The sequence below is a fragment of the Solanum stenotomum genome, chromosome 7, assembly GCF_019186545.1.
Source record: "Solanum stenotomum isolate F172 chromosome 7, ASM1918654v1, whole genome shotgun sequence".
Taxonomy (NCBI): domain Eukaryota; kingdom Viridiplantae; phylum Streptophyta; class Magnoliopsida; order Solanales; family Solanaceae; genus Solanum; species Solanum stenotomum.
This window is the reverse complement of record NC_064288.1, coordinates 1637138-1657793: the sequence shown is the minus strand read 5'-3', so window position 1 is coordinate 1657793 and position 20656 is coordinate 1637138. Positions and strand designations below refer to the sequence as shown.

The 20656-nt window shown below is 30.3% G+C and overlaps 1 protein-coding gene across 1 annotated transcript; it reads left to right on the top strand.

Annotated features, from left to right (window-relative positions):
* The first annotated feature begins 12324 nt into the window (after positions 1-12324).
* On the top strand, positions 12325-16265 carry LOC125870503 (protein TRANSPORT INHIBITOR RESPONSE 1-like). The gene is made up of 3 exons (XM_049550949.1): positions 12325-12959; positions 14029-14521; positions 15168-16265. The coding sequence occupies exons 1-3, from the start codon at positions 12505-12507 to the stop codon at positions 15963-15965; spliced, it is 1746 nt and encodes a 581-aa protein (XP_049406906.1). The 5' UTR covers positions 12325-12504; the 3' UTR covers positions 15966-16265.
* The last annotated feature ends 4391 nt before the right edge of the window (positions 16266-20656 follow it).

Here is a 20656-nt window from a genome sequence, read left to right as displayed (position 1 = left end):
TTACCTATTTGAATTGTACATGTTAAACTTGTAACATAGAACGTGATTACTGTATTTTAGAAGAACATTAACTGCTATATCCATAAATATATAATGAACAGTTCAAACTTCATCATTCTTTCCCAATTAAAATTGAAAGGGTTGTATCACCTTGAAGATGACGATTCGTTTCCCACCCCTAATGAGATGGGAAATGACCACATTTGTTATATCACGAGTCAAGCCTTCTTCCATCTTCTTATTTGATTCTTCTCTCTCCATTATACTTATAAACAATTAGAATTAGAACAAGCTGACAAATATACCTTTGATAAATATTCTTCCGCGCCTCCCTCTCAACACCTACATAATAAACTAACGTTTCAGGATGTAAGTTGATATTTTTTTTTAGAATTTGTGTTATTAAATTACATGTTTGAATATTGGTATGTATCTCCTTCATGAATCCTCTTCCAATGATTTTTTTTTCTTTCTTGTTCAATCATTATTATGTATTTATCATGTCTAAAAGTGATATATCGTGTTATATCAAACTTGTCAAAGTATGCTCAATAATATGAATACCATTAAATAACTGACATTTGCAAAAAAAAAAAAAAATTAAATTGGGATAGAAAAAAGAATATGCAATGTAACCATCACTAACATATTTTCATGCTATGGAATTAGCTCAGTGCCTTAATTTTCATTGGTTAATTTCGTGTAATATTGCCTCACGTCACAATGGGAGAATAAATTCCCAACTTCAAACGAAAAATGATCATATTTATTCCTCTACGTTGAAAATTATATAAAATTACAAATTAAGATATAATTAATTACAAAGTTTCTATGTTATTATAACAATTAATTCTCTTTGAAAGTGTAGATAAAATTTATAAAAAAAATTTAAAAATAAAGGTATAAATAAGTAAAACTATTATTTTATTTATGATTTCTTAGGAAATTCGTAAAAGAAAAACAAAGAAGGTATAAAATTAATTTGTTCTTTTATTCTTCTCTCGACATTTTCATGTTTTCATAAGCACTTAAATCCATCAAATACTCTTCAATAAAAAAATATAACGGAAAGAGCATCAATGAACTTGACAAACAATTACATAAGTTTGATACTATTTTCATGAAATTCAAAAAATGAAAAATATCCATAAACACCTACATAAATACATAATCATTTTGTCAATTTATGCGATAATTTTATTAATTTATTCCTTAAAAGACTTTTGCGACTTTACAAATTTTATTCATACTTTTAATAAAAAAAATTGTTAGAATTAATTTTTTTTACTTATATCTTAATTTTATAAATGAAAAATTAAATACAAACAACTTTTATTATAATATGAATAAATAACATAGAATAGGAAAAAAAGAATAGAATAAAAACTTATACAGTGATCATAAAAAATAAATCAAAATTTTCTGCATAAAAAAAACATAAATTAATTAGATTAGATAAGAATGAAAAAAAAAAACATTTAAAAAATGGAAACAAAAAATATATTAAAATAAGTGTAAAATAAAATAAAACAAAAAGAAAAAAGAAAAAACATAAACTAGTTAGATTACTTAAGAATGAAAAAAAACATTTTAAAAAATGAAAACAAAAAATATATTAAAACAAGTGTAAAACAAAAAAAAAGGCTTAATAGATGCCCTTTGTCACTTGGCAGATGAGTCCCAGTCCATTTGTCAATCAAATAATGCCTCATGCATAATAAAAATTTTCATTTCTTTTTATACGGTTAATTTTTTCATGTTTTTAACCTTTATTATTTTATGTAGCGTTTGTATGAATATATTTCTCTCTCTCCCAATTTAGGTGACACATTTCGAATTTCAAGATTCAAACAAATCTATCTTTGACTGTAAATTTTTCACATATCTTTTAAATATTTTGAATTATCAATTATTGTGACTTGTAGTACTTTTTATGCAGTTTACAAATATATAAATTTCATTTTGAAAATTTTGAAGATTTCATAAGTAAATTCTCGGTCAAACTTAAATTATTTGACTCTCGAAAAGCGAAATGTATCGCATAAATTGAGACAAAGTGAGTATATTTTTATCTCAATTAAAATTTAGTTTTCCATATAAATCCTATTCAACCCAATACGGGTTTATTGTGTTAGTTGGGTTAGGTAGTCATATTGAATCAAGTAGAAGAATTATATTGGTGGGAAATAATGTGATAAGAATACATTAAAAAAAAAAAGTTCTTGAAAGTACATGAATAAATATGGCTTTTTTTAATCAAATTTAAAATATATTTAAAGAAAAATATGTGAAATAATGTATGTAGGAGAAGAAGACTAGTCAATCGTAAAGATGGTAAGACGTATTGACTAGCAAATTTGCAAATTTATTTTTTTGTCAAGTTAGGTAATAAGAAACGTGACGGAAGTGACATAGGGACTTATATAGTGTCATTTTTGACTATCACAAAAATAATAATTATTAGGGTTCATTTGGTTCATGAACTAAGTAGAATATTTAAGGATTAAGTTTGCGATAGTTTAAAATTTAAATTATTTTTAATTAAATAAAATTTAGATTCAATTTCAAACTTATAGCTTAACTAATTTCACGAGATACTATCATTTTTCATTAGCAATAGATATCAGGTAGCTCTAATCATCAAACTTGAGACAGATAGAAAGAATCACCTAGTGTCTTTTGTATTCATTGAATTTTGAACGTGAGATCTCATGATTCTCAACCTGATCACTAATCATATCTTTGGTGCAATCTTGGATATCTATCTTATTCCAATGTCATTATCAATTTCATAGTTTGGATAAACTAATCCAAAAATTATAATCTTGGAATAACATAGTCCACAAACCGACGACCCCCTAAAGGACTAAGGAGCTGTTTGGTTGCTTATGCAAATATTGGAAAAGCAAAAATTTGATTATACAAGAATTAGTCATGCAAAATTTAGTTATTACATTTTATACCCTACATAAATTAACTATAATCTAAAAATATTAATTTACCTGTGGGATTGTAACTTGTAAGATAATAACCAAAAGTAATAGAGTATTATATTAACTATGCTATTTTTAATACATGAATAATTTCTCGTAAACGAGCAACCAAACAACCCCTAACTAAATTATTGGAGTTTGGTTGGAAGGGAAGTTAATTATCCTAAAATTAACAATTGATATTGGTAAATTACCTGTGGATTAAGATGGTGACTGATGGATAAAAGTAGTAGCTAAACAAAAAACAAATGACGGCTATAATGACTTTTACGTATGATTAGGTGAAAGAACCTGACAATCTCTCATATGATTTGATTTCATTGAATTTTGAAACAAAATAATTATTGAATTTTGTAAATGAAAAACTATTTTAAAATAATTTATTTATCAAAAGTAATCCATTATTTCAACTTCAAATATGACAAGGAGTTTCACTTGGACCATCTCCAACCCAACTCTATTTTATTCTCTATTCTCTATATTTGGAGAGTAAAATAGAGAATGGGTACTCTAATCCACCTTCAAATCACCCTCTATTCTTCAAATTTTTGACGAGAGGGAGTTCTCGGATGGTAAGTACCCCTCACTTCCAACTCAAAGGTTGCGAGTTCGAGTCACCAAGAGAACAAAAGGGGTGGGAGCTCCTAGGGGAGGGTTAAAAAAAAAAAAAAACTATTCTTCAAATTTAGAAAGTTGAATAGTAGTTCTCCAAATTTGGAGAACTACTATTTACACTCTCTATTTCACTTTTTCATTATTTTATCATTATTTCTATTACTTTCTAATTAACATATTATTTTATATATAATTTCATTAATTAAATATCTAATATTCATAATTCTTTTTTAAATGTAATATAATATTTTTAAAAAATATTATTTAATATATACTATTTTAATTTCAAATTAATAGTATTTTAACATAAAAATTTAAATACAAGATAACAATACAATACATAACATAATAATTTAAATACAAGGTAACAATACAATATAATCCATAACATAATAATTTAAATACAAGATAAAATACAATACATAACATAATAATTAATTGATCACAGCAATAATTTAGTAATCCGGTAGGTCGTTTCCAGATTTAGCACTATTCAGAATTTTTTTGGATATGATTCCGAGAATTATTGCGATTGTGGTTGTGACTAGGTAGTCTAGATTGCATGCACTGGAAATGGAAAAATTGTCCAACGGCATGAGCTGGGCAATACGCAGGTCGTAGTGGATCACCGACAATTATTCTCGAAGTTGTTGCTGATTATGACCTTTGGATATGGCATGTTTATTTTGGTTTGCCTGGCACCAATAACGATATTAATGTGCATTCGGAGTTTTGCAATCACGTTTTGCAATTATTGCAGGACCATCACATTTTTGTAGAAAGAAAGTGCTACATCATATAATGACTACATGTATTATACTGCACAACATGATAATTGAGAATGAACGTGATCTCAATGCACTAATTCAAGATGTCGTAGAGGCTCCAACTCCAACTATAGAAATTGTGGTAGATGAAAATCTCCGGTTGAACAATTTTTAGCTAGACATAAAAAAAAATTAAGGACAAAAATGCTCATTTTGAACTTCGTAATGCATTAATAAATCATTTATGGGAGCAACGTAATAATTTTGAAAATTGAGTGTTTATGTAATTGTATGTCACTTTTATTTGAATTTGTCCCCTAATTTATGTATTATATTATATTTTCTTGCAATTTATGTTATTTAAAAATTTAGAATAAAATATAATTTCATATCACATTAAAAATTATATAAAGTAATTATTTGGGAAAAAATGATTTATATTATGAAATAAGAAAATAAGAATGAAATAGAAATAATAATATAATATTGAAGAGATAGAAAAAAAATTCTTTTTTAAAGAGTAAAATAGAGAATTGGATTGGAGTTGATTATCTGAAAAAATAGAGAACTATATATTTGAAGAGTAAAATAGAGGATTGGGTTGGAGATGCCCTTAATTAATTACTAATTTTTATCATATGGCAATTAATGATTGTCATATATAATTTTATATAAATGTCTCGATAATAATATAAATATATTATAATGATTTAGTTTTAAATCAACATTTGATTGATTGATTGAAAATTAATTACGTTATGGATTTTCATAATTTCACATCGAACTTTATATAGCTAAACAAACACGCTTATGGTGGGAACTCTAATCTCTTCTTGGAATTTTTGGGAGTTTTGTCTTGAAAAAGTTAATTATATGGTTATTAGTAATCCACATCTCTACGACTGATGGACAAAGGAGCCGTATACCAACAAGATTTAAGATGCGGTAGGTAGATGAAATTGTTTATTAAGGTTTTCGATTTTGATTTTAAATATAAAAGAATGAGTGATACGGGTTTTATCACACATAAATTATAATGAACCGGGCATTAATGCACATTAGATAAAAAGAAGTAATCTCTCTATTTTAATTTATGTGGCACTATTCATTTTCCGAGAGTCAAACAGTTTAAGTTTGACAGAGAATTTGCACTTGGAATTTTCAAAAAATTTAAATGAAATTTATATATTTATAAACTACGTAAAAGTATTATTAGTCACAATAATTGACCATTCAAAATATTTAAAAGATATATGAAAAATTTACGGTCAAAGATAAACTTGTTTGAATCTCAAAATCCGAAAAGTGTCACATAAATTGAGACGAAGGGAGTATTGAAAACACTTATGAACTTGACGTAAATTATTAGTTTCATCTTCATACTATTTACGGTTTTAAAAACACTCATCTACTTGACTAACTAAATTTATATACACCACTGATCTGTCATATGACATAGAAAATGGTCTTTAACTCTTGTAGGAGTATGAGACTCTTAATACAAATTTGAGAGAAGAGTTGAAAACATCTCTAAATTTGGCGAGAATTTAAAAGTGTATTCACTCATGTTGTAAGATCAGAATTGTATTTAAATTCAATTAGTCAAGTAAAAGATTGTTTTCATGATTGTCGCTAGTTTGAGAATGAAACTAACAAATTTTCCAAGTTCTATCACATACAAAGTTATACTACATATAAATTTTTTTAATATAAATTTAAATTTAATCGAATTTCAATATTTAGAAAGACATGATGAGAGGTGTAGAGTACACGTAGGGAGGACCAATCCCATGATAACTCCTTATCATTCATAAGAGTGTGATACATAATTGGTCCCCAATAACACAGATCTAGCCCTGCAATCAGAATCATGAGATTCTCTTACATTACCATTTTCACCACTTACTATAATTATTATAAATCATATTTCTAAAGAAAATATATTTACTATACCTTTTTAAAACATCATTCTATTTAAAAAAAAAAAATTGACAACAAAATAAATAAGCTTGTGTTGGAGTATATTATGGCTTCTAAAAAATAACCTTTTCTTTAACTTTATTTTTAATGAAAAACTTCTATAGTCATTGTCATAGCATGTTTAAAATTACAATTCCTTTTTAAAAACCACATTAAAAGAGATAAAAGAAGTACAGTTTAATTAGTTATAACAGATTATGTATTCTATTATCATGCTAATTTATTAGTTTTCAAGGGAGGATCTAATGTAGTATTTATTATGGATTCAGGTAAATTTAGTAATTTTTGTGTAAATTATGTGTTTTAATTAATTAAAATTACATTAAATATCTATAAATGTTTAATCGTGAATTTAGATATTATTATAGTATTTATTTGATATCGTTCTAAAAATAGGGATAAGACAGAAGTACCGGTAGACTATGACCGAAATCCCAGAGACATATTTAACCAAAATAATGTCCTATTACCCCCCCCCCCCTCCTCCTCCGGAACTCATTTTTTATAATTTTGTACACCTTGTTGGCTTACGTGGCATTTAAACATCTCTCACGCTCCTCCAACTACGTGGAGTCACAGAGTGAGCACGTAAGCCAAAATGTGTATAAAATGACAAAATAAATGAGTTCGAGGAGGTAATAGGACCTTAATTTAGTTAAGGTGTGTCTCTGAAATTTCGCTCATAGTGTAGTTGGTAATAGAACATTTGTTTAGTTAAGGTGTGTCTATGAAATGTGTTGTGATATGATAATGTAATGTAATGGCGTAAGAAAATTATATATTGCCAGTTAACTTACACTATAATTACATATTTTATTCTCTTATTCTATACATGACGTGATGACGATATTTAACTAAATACATAATCTAAGATGCTTGTTTGATTCAGATTTTATACCTAAAAGAGAATATATATGCAATATGAACACTACTTTTTTTTAGTATGTAACTAATTTAAATTACTAAAAACTACAAAATATATCTATGTATGTAATAAAAAAGTAAAATGATTTTATGTACTTTGGAACTTTTAAAAAAGAAAAAAAAAGTTATAAAGTAAAAAAAAAAGAGTTTGCTGCAGCTGCAAAAAATAAAAAATAAAATAAAATAAAACGTCCACTAGAGGGAAGAAGTTAAACATCGAAAAGGACGGTTCACGAATTATACAGTGGGTAAAAAAGCCTTGTGCTATTCTCTAGTCTTTTTCATTTCTCAAGGTCCCCCACCCACCCCCTCCCTATATTTTCATGCTTACACTTTCTTTTTTTTTAATTTCATGCTTCAATTTTTTTTTCCTACGTTTAAATTTGTTTATCTGATTTTCATTTTATACAAATTTTTAAGAGTTATTTTTGCAAAATTAATGAAAAAAAGAAGTGAGATATATAAATTGAGACAGATTCTTTGATCGGCTACTTGATTACACATAGATATCTCTTAAGCATCGAGTCGTTTTTTTATTTACTTGGAAAATCTAACTTAGAATGGAGCTCTTTTAGTCTTACGATCATTTGGTCATATAATTTAGATTTCTTATGAAATTTACTAAATGAGCAAATTTAGTTTATAAACAAGATATTGGAATATACGAAGACGCCATATTGATAATTACATATTTTTATATGTTGTGATATAAATAAATGTTTGTGATTACAAGTTTTTAAATATACATAAAAATTAAAGATATGTTAGTTAACAACAGTAATAACTAGTTATTTTTAGAGCAACTTTCACATATAACAAACATAAAAATTATATTTGTATGCTATAGCTATTAGTTTGTATAATTGCGCTCAATAACAAACTTTATGTTTGCTATGGCTATTTCGCTATACATATATACAAAAGAAGCAATTGTATAATCTGTTTCGGTATACATATACAAAAGAATCAATTGTATAATTTGTGTTTGTATAAAACGAGAAAGAGAGAAAGGCAAAAGAGAACTGGCAGGGAAATATTTGTATTGTATAATTATAAGTGTATAGGACAAAGATATATGTATTTGCATGTGTATATATAATTTTCTTTCGCTTATACAAATAGAAACATAATTTGTACATTTCTGTTTGTATAAAGCGAGAGAGGTGAGGGAGAGACTGACGAGCGAGATCTGGGAGAAAGGAACAAAAATATGTGTATATATACAATTTTCTCTCGATTTATATGTCACAACCCAGACCATCGTGATTGGCACCCACACAAACCATCCGGTGGGAGAACTATTACTACAACCCAAACAAACAAATTTTATGAAAACTAAAGCATTTAAATATACGGAAACGGGTTTAAATGACTATAAAAATGGAGTCCCCATAAACTCCAAGGTTTTAACAAACAACTAACCAAACTAATGCGGAAATTCAACCCCTAGAACCTGAAAGAATTGGCTCACCCTTGAATCCGGTCACACTCAATAGTCACTTAGCTGAGGTTTATCAATAGCCGCCTAAAAATGCCCTGTACTCAACAAAGAACAAGCAAGTGCAATATCAGTACACAACTACAATGTACTGGTAGGATCACACGGCTATCCCAATAAGCGAAACACACGCAAGTAACCACAACATTATAAAACAGGAATATACCGAACGTATACAATATTAGTCATCTTTTCATAATCAATGTAGCATTCCACGTTCTCAATAATACACATTGGTTATCAATTTAGAGCGACATACCATCTTCCAATATCAATCATCATTAGATATGAATGTAATCATTACAAGTAGATACACAACACAATTCAATGGTCCTCTCATGAAACCCACACCCAAACTTTTAGCATACCGGACGTGGTACCTGATCCAATGTTTATACCGTAACGTGGTAACCGATCCCATAATTATGCCGAAACGTGGCAATCGATCCCATGTTTATGCCGGAACGTGGCAACCGATCCAAGTTAGTGTGTCAAAACGCAACACCCGATCCATTCAACAAACCAACATCACAATCACAATGTATATTCTTACAATCATACAACAAGAGGTGATTCATGGCATACAATTCTTCAATTACCCTCATTTACGATTAGTGTGATCAATAATGCAACATTTGCATACATACATGCATTATAATGAGCAATTACAAACATATATCACACCAACATGAAATCACAACCATCACCTATCTCGAATCCAAGCTTGAATCCCCTACGACACTTGAATCTTTCCTTTCCGAATTCTTTCCGCTTGTTCTAGATCTACAAACAACAATTTATATGCAAGGATCAATAATCAAAGGTCTAATTATCCGGATTATAACAAACCCAATAACCCTAGACCAAACCCAAGATCCTAATACCTAATTTAGGGTTTTTTCCACCACAAATCACAGATCAAAACCCTTCCCCATCGATAATTACACAAGAAACTAAGTTCTACGAATCGAAACACGGATTCGGGGGAGTTACAATCTTACCTTTAGCCTCAAGAATGATGAAAAACGCAAGAACTCGTCTGGGGTCGTCTCATAGCTCTCAAAGTCGAAAAGTGCAGAATAAAGACATTTTGGGGTTTATTTACAACCTTAAGTCGTGTCGGACCTGCCACAATGGTCCTCACCCCGCTACAGCGGCCTCGCCCGGGCGGCAGAAATCCCGCCCCAACGGCTTGCACAGAAGTGAGCTATTTTAATAATTCCAAGACCCCCATTTCACAACACACCTTTAACCGACGACGCTCAGAAAATACCGTTCACGCTAAGATTGATTTCGAGAGTTCTACTTACTTGAATTCAATTCCGTAAAGTCGTACAGATTCCTTAACCACTTATCTAACCACTCATGTAATCAAAATCATAAATAAGTCACCCAATTGCTACCAAATTTCCCTAGATCTCACTAACTCTGATTTCGTCCAAATTTGGACTAGGCTAGGAAATCTCAAGTTACTACGAAAAAGTTTTCTGGCCCCAATTCTTTCTCTCTTGTTTTTTCCCTAACGACAGAATCAGGTCGTTACATTATACAAACACAAACACATTTTATACATTTGCGTTTGTATAAAAGCGAGAGAGGCGAGGAAGAGACTGCTGAGAGTGGCGAGTGAGATTCACTAGGGAGAGAGGCGAAATAGCAACAGTTTGCTACGAGGTACAATTAAATCAAACTGTGGTTATGACATTTAATTTGAATTAATAGTTTGCTATTATATACAATTTTCCTTATTTTTAATATAATACTTTCACATGGTACAAATAATGTCACCAATCCAAGTAAGATCAGTCATTTTTCTTCTTTGTTTTTTTACAATTTTTTAAATGTTATTTTTTTTACAAAATATAAACTTTTGAGAATTTAATATTTTTTGAAAATTAAAATAACGATTAGGAAGGATATTCCTTTCAAATCATGCTTGTTGGAGAATTTGAGATTTGAAATCACAATTTCAAATCGTTTGTTTAAGTACTATTTGAACTCACGATTACATATTGTATATTAGATTATTTCTTAAACTTAGAATTCTAATCTTAAGGTGTGTCAATGGTTCGATTATCATATCATTTTCTCTTTGATATTGACATGATTTAGTTAATTTTTTTCACTCTTTAAAATGCCATGTAAGAGACGTCACAAGCCTAAGTTAGAACATGATAATATTTCATAGGAATTTGATAAAAACTCTCTCGGTTATTTTTGTGTTTAAAAGGTGGTGAGTCAGGGGAATATAAATCATAATGATAGAAATTCATCTAATTACTTTATTGTAAATATAAAGACAAAAAAATTATTATACGAGTGGAAAGAAGTTATCCAAGATAAAACTCAAAAATTACTAAGATTAAATATTCAATAAAAGCAATTTAAATCATAAAAAAAATATTCTTAACATCTTGTAACTTGAAATACCTTATATTCTAATTTACTATTCAAAAACTAGAACTAATTTAACTTCAATAAAAGTAGCATAACAAGTTTCGGAATTGGACTTTGATTGTCCATTACCTATTGTCTTGTATCATTTTCATCCCCCAATGCTCAAAGTGAAAAATGTAATATATTATTATTTCAAATTAAAATATAAAAAAAATATTATTTGGTATGATTAATTATTTTTTCAATTTATTTTCATAAAATAAAAAACTATCTGAATCTATTTTATGTTTATAGTTTTATATAAGAAACTACGTATTTATTAAAAAAAAGACAACAACTCAATACTCGATACAATAGGATGTAGTTCAATCGACTACTTCTTCATCTTTAGTTAAAATTCAGAGTTCAAGTTCTTCGGAATATAGAGTTGCATCTTGTTAAAAAACACTGTACCTTCAATGTGAGATTTTTCGATGCGAATTCAAATTTAATCAGACTTCAATATGAATATCGAACAACAAATAAAAAAAATCAAATTATTATCTTTATTGTTAGATTATCATGTTTAAGATTTTATTATACAGTGTGTTTAAAGTTTATGTTTGCAGTTTTATATAATTAATATTTTCAAAGGACAGATGATAAGAAAGACATTTAAACATCAGTTTTCACTATATTTGCATTGTTGTGCAATTGAATTTTGATTTTGTATAATGATTTTGTATTACTGTTCAATTAACTTTTTATTATAATAAAACATATTATTTCAATAAATAGCTCAATTATAAAAAACTCATAAATCAACATGTAATATATAAATCCAATTCATAAGCTTTATAATTACTATAGTTAGTAGTTAGTAAGCGTTTGGTCATATGATTTTGAACCAAAGTTAAAAATCAATGTTTATTTAAGAAATTTGCACGAAATTTAATTTTAATTTTAAAGCAAGATTTTTATTATGTAATAAAAATTATTTATTCTTACATAATCTTTTCAAATAGGGTGCAGAAAAAAACGGAAAAGAAGTTTTTTTTTTTTTTTTTTTGCAGTAAACTTTGAATACTCAACTCTGGTTAAATTTTGACCACACCCACCCCCTACCCCAATTCCAACATCATCACATAATAAAACCTTATCTTCTCTGTAGAACACTCAAACACACTCTCTCTCTCCTCTTTCTCTCTCTAAAACACAGCAAATCTAAGCTCGTTAATGTCGATTCAGATCTGAGAAAAGAAGAAGAAGAAGGAAGAAAAAGGACTACTGTAAATCTCGAGTTCACTGTGAAATTACACTTTTGCCCTTCCCCCTCCATTACCGTACAACAATGGCGTACGCATTCCCGGAGGAAGTACTAGAACACGTCTTCTCCTTCCTCACCTCCGACAAGGACCGTAACGCAGTATCACTAGTCTGCAAATCATGGTACGAGATCGAACGGTGGTGTAGGAAGAGAATATTCGTTGGAAACTGCTATGCTGTTAGCCCTAGGATCATGATCCGACGGTTTCCGGAAGTCAGATCTGTTGAGCTTAAAGGGAAGCCTCATTTTGCTGACTTTAATCTTGTACCGGAAGGTTGGGGAGCTTATGTGTATCCTTGGATTTTGGCTATGTCTAAATCTTATACATGGCTTGAAGAAATTAAGCTTAAGAGGATGGTAATTACTGATGAGTCGTTGGAGTTGATTTCTAAGTCGTTTAAGAACTTTAAAGTGTTGGTTTTGTCTTCATGTGATGGGTTTACTACTGATGGACTTGCTGCTATTGCTGCTAACTGCAGGTGAATTTTTTTTTTTTGCTTGACATTTCTCTTCTGTTTTGCTCACTGTAAAGTAGCTAGTGGTGAGAGAAGTCTTAATCTGTAAAGTAATTAGATCTAATTTTGGGTATTAGTTTGGACAATTACTTTTATTGTTGTTAAAGCTTAAGCTTTTGGATGAATGCAGTATGCATGCATTTTGGGGGTTTGTTATAATCCCTTGCTAAACACGAGAATGAAGAAGCACTTTTCTTGCAGCTGTTTGTTCTGTTTATAGGATATGTAACGTATTAGTGGAAACGAAGTATCTACTTTAGATGAATTCGTAGTTAGTGAAGTTGAAGAACTGTCATTTCTTCAAGTGATTATGGTATTATTGGATACGTCTTGCTTCTACATTGCATCAGTCTGGTTCATCTGACTTTAATACTTCTAAGATTAGAGCTTTTTGTTTGTTTCTTTTAGCTTCTTTTTTTGGGGTGAACTTCTGGGAATTAATTTTTTGGATTTTGATTGAATGAGCTGATGTCAATAATTTCTTGTACTTCCTTCCCAAGAATTCTGCATTTGCAGCCTATATTTATAGATCTCTAAGAATTATAACGGAAAATGCCAACTTGTGGGTTTTCTTAATTGTTATAGGATTTAAACAGTTGGACTTCCTTTTAGCATTAATTTCTTGTGGTATACACTGTGTAAACATGCCCTTTAGCTTTGCTTTGTTTTGAAGTAGTTGAAGATTTGAATGTTATCTTAATTATCTGGAGATTTCCTTATGTTTGTTTCTTGGTTCTCTGGTGGGATTCATTTGTTTTATCAGGAGGGAGTTTTGTTATGGAGTATAGTTGTAGTTCAATGTTGAAATGGTTAAGTGGGTTAGGAATAGGAAATGGTGATTTATTGAAATTCCAATTGAAAGATGTGTCGCTCTGAGGCAAACATGATTCTAAATCTTTCTTATTTATCTTGTTCATATCGTCTGTCATTTATTATCATTTGTTGTTTTCTGTTGAGTCTGTTGATTTGCTTTAATTTATCATAGAATAATTGTGTAGATGGGTATTGTCATCTAACTCCCGTTTTGCTGCAGGAATCTGAGAAAACTAGACTTGGGGGAGAGTGAAGTGGAGGACCTTAGTGGGCATTGGTTAAGCCATTTCCCTGATAACTGTACGTCACTTGTATCACTTAACATTGCCTGTTTGGCTTCTGAGGTCAGTCTGTTAGCTTTGGAGCGCCTGGTTACTCGCTCTCCTAATTTGAGAACTCTTCGGATAAATCGTGCTGTGCCCCTTGAGAGGCTTCCAAACTTGCTCCGCCGCACTTCCCAGTTGGTCGAATTTGGTACAGGTGTTTTCTCTGCTGATGTGCGATCTGATTTTTTCTCAAACCTGACAGAAGCTTTTTCGAGCTGCAAGCAACTTAAATGCCTGTCTGGGTTTTGGGATGTTGTACCAGCTTACCTTCCAGCTTTATATCCAGTGTGCTCAAGACTCACCTCCTTGAATTTGAGCTATGCTACCTGTCAGAACCCTGAGCTTGGCAAGCTCATAAGTCAGTGTCACAATTTGCAGCGTTTGTGGGTATGCTCTAAATGTTTTGAAGTCTTAATTGATGTTCTTGACACTGCAACTGCAAACATGTTTTTTTTTTTTTTTTAATAAAGAAGAAGAGGCAATGAGATTGTAACATCATACTTGTTGTGATGACATTTAGCATATATTCTTAGTGAAGAATAAGAAAAGACCTAACTGCTACAGATCAACCAATCAACCACAACTTAATCCCAATTTAGTTGGTCTCAGCTTTATGGGTCCTCTTAAACCATTTAGCTATATTCAGGTCATTTTTGTTCCGATGCTAAATTATTTGTCTTTACGCAATAATTGCCAAGGATAGGCAAAAAGTAATTCATTCTGTAGATAAACTTCACCTATGCTGGTTAGGAAGATTCCAGGCTACATATATTTGATATTATATTGCTAAGCAGCTCACTTTCCTTGGAAGTTGAAGCCAAGTGTTACATGCTTCATATTGTGATCTGGGTTTCAGTTTTTTAATACTTGTGCCTACCCAATGTACCTAAAAATCCATCTAAATGTGATGGTTCTATGCTGAAAAATTGTATCTATTCTTCCCTAGTGGCTTCCCCAAACTGGTTCTGTAATATAAACTCCAGTATCATGTTTAAGTGCTGAATTGCTTTTCTTGCAATATATGTGACTGCAGGTGCTAGACTACATCGAAGATACTGGTCTTGAGGAACTTGCTGCCAATTGTAAGGACCTTCAAGAGCTGCGGGTGTTTCCTTCTGACCCATTTGCTGCAGAACCAAATACAACCTTGACGGAGCAAGGCCTTGTAGCTGTCTCAGATGGCTGCCCAAAGCTCCAGTCTGTTTTATACTTCTGCCGCCAAATGACTAATGCAGCTTTAGTTACTATTGCTAGGAATCGACCTAACATGATCCGTTTTCGCTTGTGTATCATTGAGCCTCGAACTCCTGATTATTTAACCCTTGGTTCATTTGATGCTGGTTTTGGGGCCATAGTAGAGAACTGTAAGGAATTGCGGCGACTTTCACTTTCTGGCCTCCTTACTGATCGTGTCTTTGAATACATTGGCGCCCATGCTAAAAAGTTGGAGATGCTTTCCATAGCTTTTGCTGGTGATAGCGATTTGGGACTCCACCATGTTCTCTCAGGTTGTGATAGCCTTCGGAAGTTGGAGATCAGAGATTGTCCGTTTGGAGACAAGGCTCTTTTGGCTAATGCTGCAAAGCTCGAGACAATGCGATCCCTTTGGATGTCTTCTTGTTCAGTAAGTTTTGAAGCATGTAAGATGCTAGCTCAGAAGATGCCTAGGCTTAATGTGGAAGTCATAGATGAGAGGGGTCCTCCAGATACAAGGCCAGAAAGCTGTCCTGTGGAGAAACTTTACATATATCGAACTGTGGCTGGACGAAGATTTGACACACCTGGTTATGTTTGGACAATGGATGAAGATGCAGCTGTAAGGTTGACCTGAGCCACACATCAAATGGAAAATTCCAGCAAGACTTCACATGGAAAGATGGGCAGGTATTAGCGCTATGTTTATCCTCCTGCATTTGTTTGTCACGCCTTATGTAGTTGCAGTGCCAGTTGAGGGTTGGAACTTCACTGCTTTGAAGTAGAGGCTCCAGAGCTCATACGCCATCAATTTTATTCTTGGCTGAGAGCTACTTTACAGCAGGTAGTTTTTAATAAAGAGTTTGAACTCTGAGTTTCTGTGTATCATCTAGAGTAACAATTATTCGTTTTCTTTGGGTGGGATTTTGCTTGGGGGGTTTGGGGGCATATTTTTGCCATGTATGTGCTATTTCCAGACTTTGCTTCATTATGTAGTTCCCTTTATTTATTCTATTGACTTTTTCTCTATGAAATGGAGTGTCTTCAAACTCTAACTTGAAGCTGCTCCGGGTATCTGCCTTTTAACTTGACAAACTCTAAATTACCCTCTTACCAACATTCAACATCTACAAAATCTGTAGGCTTTTGCTTACTTTAACTTGAACAGATACGAAGAAATCACTTAGTTTTTGTTGGAACTTGGGAATATGTCTTCCATAGTTTTTTGGCTAGGAAGCAACATGCATGTTCACACTACCCATTACCTATGTTTATGGATGAAACATGGTAATTTTTGTTATTACCTGGTATCTGTTGCTAGTTGGAGGTTACATGTATCTTGTTGAATTAATCGAAAAAGTAATAAATGTTGAGTCATTTTTTGTTGAATAGTGGAGCATGTGAAAGATTCCATCTTGGGAGATATATAAGGAGATTATTACTATAACATTATTTTGTGTTCACAACTTTTTGAGCATTACTCTCTCCTTTCCACTATCACTTGATAGATGACTAGTCAAAACAATCCAAAAAACAAAAAGATGAAACCAAAACATGTTGAAATCTCTATAGGATAATCTTACAATTATTGTAGCCACAAATTTAATGAAAATAAGATGTGGATTTTTTGTTCTCTATAATGCATTTGAATAGTACCAAATAAAGACAGAAACAGTGAGACAGACAATAATATAACAGACACCTCATCTGGCAGAAAAGGCTGAATCTCCATCAACCTCCCCACACACAAAAAAATATAAAAATAAAAGTAGTGGTATACTAATACACTACAGATATTCCAGAGTAAAAGAAAGCAAAAGCTGGAATCTCTGTCTCTGCTCTTTCTGTCTTTTTCTTTATTTATCATACTCCTCTCTCCACTCTCACCCTCGTTAGCTCGTTTATATTATCTGTCTCCAATTCGAATAAATTGAAACTATGATAAAATTTCAATGAGTAGATTTTTTTAATTGACTTATGATGCTTGCATGTTTACTTTTTTGGTCTATTGATTTATGACTATCATTATATTCATAATTGCTTATTCGTTTCATCATTTTATTCTTAATATTATTATTATCATTACAGTTTTATTTTTCAACCTTTGGCTTTGGATTCTCTTTAATCTTTTTCTCTATCATTCTTGCATAATAATGACAATGATTAAATCTTGCTACTTGAGTTTTGCATTTTTAGTGGCTTAAAATCATTTCTCATTTAAGTTTATATTTTGTTTCATAATTATTTTGAAAAATAAAATAAAATATCTCTTCATCACTAACTACTCAATTATTTTTCTTACAATATAAGTTGACTGCTGGCAGTCTCTATTCCAACTTTCCAAGTGGATTCTGACGTGTTTGGGTGTTGCTTTTGACTCATTTTGGATTTTCTTGTGAAATATCACCTCAAAAAGAAATTCGTGTTCGAGTTTTGAAAAAGAAAGAAAAAAATATTCTGATTGAAAATGTTTTTTTCTTTAATGAATTTTATGTGGTATAAATTTGAATTACTCAAATCTCAAAATGAATATTGGATATCAACAAGTTACCTTTGATTCTTTTTGGCTTCGAAGTGTTACACTTTGAAGCTCCAACAAGTCCTAAAGTCTTTTGTCATCTAAAACTTTGCTAAAAAAATGTTGCTTTACGTTTGGTTCTATGTACTTATATAATGCTATGCGTTCTCTACTTTTGAATTTCACAAAAAGAGAATGTGGTTTTTCCTTTTGACTCTCTCTTATTCATGAAGCGAAAAAAAAATTTCTTTGTCCGAAAATCCAAAAGAATCTTACAAAGAAATTAGTATTATTTGCCATTTTCATGTGGTTGTTGAAATTTACTCGTTATAATAATAATAATAATTATAAATATAGTTTAATTACCTTAAATAATTGAAATATTTGTGAAATTTAAGAAAGGAAAAACATTTAAAAAATATACAAATGAAATGCAAAAAAAAAAAAGATATAAGAAGGATTACAATAAAAGAGTTAAGTTTTTAGAAAATTATTTCAGTCATCTTTTTTGTTTAATTTGTTTTATTTAACAAGCTAACTTAATTAAAAGGCTATAAGTCCTTTTTTTTTTTAACCAAAGAAAAGAACTTTCATATAGTTTTCAATTTTCATTTTTTTAAATGATCTTGTTTTTAGTAATTCTTTTCCGAATGTCATTGTAATCAATTCATCAAATCTTTCTTAGACATTATTTAAAGAAGTCATCTTTTAGATTGTAGTAAAGTTTCAACTCTCACTCTTTTTCCTTTTAAGTAACGTGATTCATGTTCTATAGTTGGCATATTTGAATCCTAATATACAACAAAAAAATCACTAATAGAAATAAAAGATTTTTTTCATCATGAATACTAAGAAATTTATGATATAGAATTAGGATCGTCTCAAGCATATTAGTTACCAAAAGCCAAACATGAATTCAGGAGCGGCTAATTCTTGAAACATAGTTTATTCTTCTAGTTTTTTTAAGATGCAAAGTCGTTAATATATTATAGCTAAAAATAAGGGCAAACAACAAAAATATCACTAGTTTAGGGTCTAATTACATATCTTTTGTGAGTTGGCGAAACTACCATTCGTGCCAGATTTCGGTTCCTAGATACATGTATCTCAGACACCATGGAGTCGAAATTAGGTATAATTTGTTCTAGATATATTGTATCCAAGTGGATTCACATGTATCTGACTCTTTAGCTTGCCTCTCTCCCGTGTCACTCGCCTCTCTGCCTCTCACCCGTCTTTCTTCTTATGCATCTGTATTTTAGAATGTATTTGATATCCTTGATACATGTATTTAGTGTGATTCACATGCATATACACAAGCTCTCTCGCTCGCCTCCCTCCAATTTGGCTCCTCTCTCTCTCTCTCTCTATATATATATATATATATATATATATATAGTATGTACATATATTTCAATGTGATCAAGTAACAAAAATACATGTATCTAAATGTATTTAATTTGAAATCTGGTATAAAATTATTAATTAGACACCATATGTAATTATTTCAAATTTTTGAAAATAATAATAAATATAATAAAAATATTTATGTAATTAGATATTTTTTTTTAAAAAAAATAAAGCATGCCTTATTTTCAAGGCCTAGAGCCGGCCTGTTTATAGCACTCTATTCTCTACAACGAAAAGAATAATATATGTCGACAAGTCAACAATATATAATGTGCGTCCTAGTCTTAATTCTTAAGTCTTGTTCATGCAAAGTCAACTTTAGTCCTAATTAAAAGCCACCTAAAATGAAAACTATGGGGCCACAAAAAAATCATATACTAGTTATTATTATTATTATTATTATTATTAATAATAATAATAATAATAATAATAATTTGATTATTTTTATACGTATATCATTGATGATGCTTATATATCCTTAAAATTTGTTTAAGAAAATGATTGATTTTAATTTGTAAAGGAGGAGGAAAGAAATCGTTAGGGATTATTAAAAGACCTAAACTGATTTAGACTTATTATAAAATTAATAGGCCTATGAATTATGATGCAGTAGCGTAGCCATATATAGTGAAGGGTGATCAGTTGAGTTCCCTTCATAGAAAAACCATATTATATATATCAAAAATTATACGAAGTTAATTTTGCGTATCACAAATTACTTTTTGTGAGTATATATTTCTCTTGTGTATTCTTAACAAAATTTTTGACTTGATTGCTTCTATGATGAACAAGTAAATTTGAAAATTATCATTATAGAATTATCATATATATTTAACGGAAGTGCTAAATGGCCAGAAAATTTGGCCAGAAAATTGAAAAAACTATAATATTTTTTTTATTTTAAAACAAACTGATCTTTTTTTCCATTTTTTAGTTAAAATGTATTTAAGTTAAAAGGGTAAAAATATTTAAAAAGTTAAAATAACATAAAAAAACTATCATTCTGGCCAAATTTTCTGGCAAATTTTTTTCCCCTATATTTAATACCTCTTTCGAAAACCCAATCGTTACTCAAGGGGGATAATACTAAGAAGAGGCTAGGAAAAAATGAAAGGGAAATGCAATAAATGGACAAAGACTTTGAAATTGTCTCAAGTCTACCCAAAAAGTATTAAAATTAATAATAAGTAGACCAATTGAGAAATTTCGTGTCAACTACAAATGTTCAAACTTAACTAACATTTAACACGTCTTATAAAGATTGCTAATTGCTATAATTAGCCTCATTTCGCCTTCTAATCATCAGTTGTCAGATTATATTTGCATCGTTAACGAATTTTGGTACGTACCTAAATTCGATCGAAAATGGGAAAACTTGTATGCGCGGAGATGGATGGAGG

Bases quoted from the DNA above. Each gene is read 5' to 3' on its own strand.
- LOC125870503 (XM_049550949.1), top strand. From the start codon at position 12,505: ATGGCGTACGCATTCCCGGAGGAAGTACTAGAACACGTCTTCTCCTTC. The intron at 12,960-14,028 runs GTGAATTTTTTT...GTTTTGCTGCAG, and splicing joins GCTATTGCTGCTAACTGCAG to GAATCTGAGAAAACTAGACT. The intron at 14,522-15,167 runs GTATGCTCTAAA...ATGTGACTGCAG, and splicing joins ACAATTTGCAGCGTTTGTGG to GTGCTAGACTACATCGAAGA.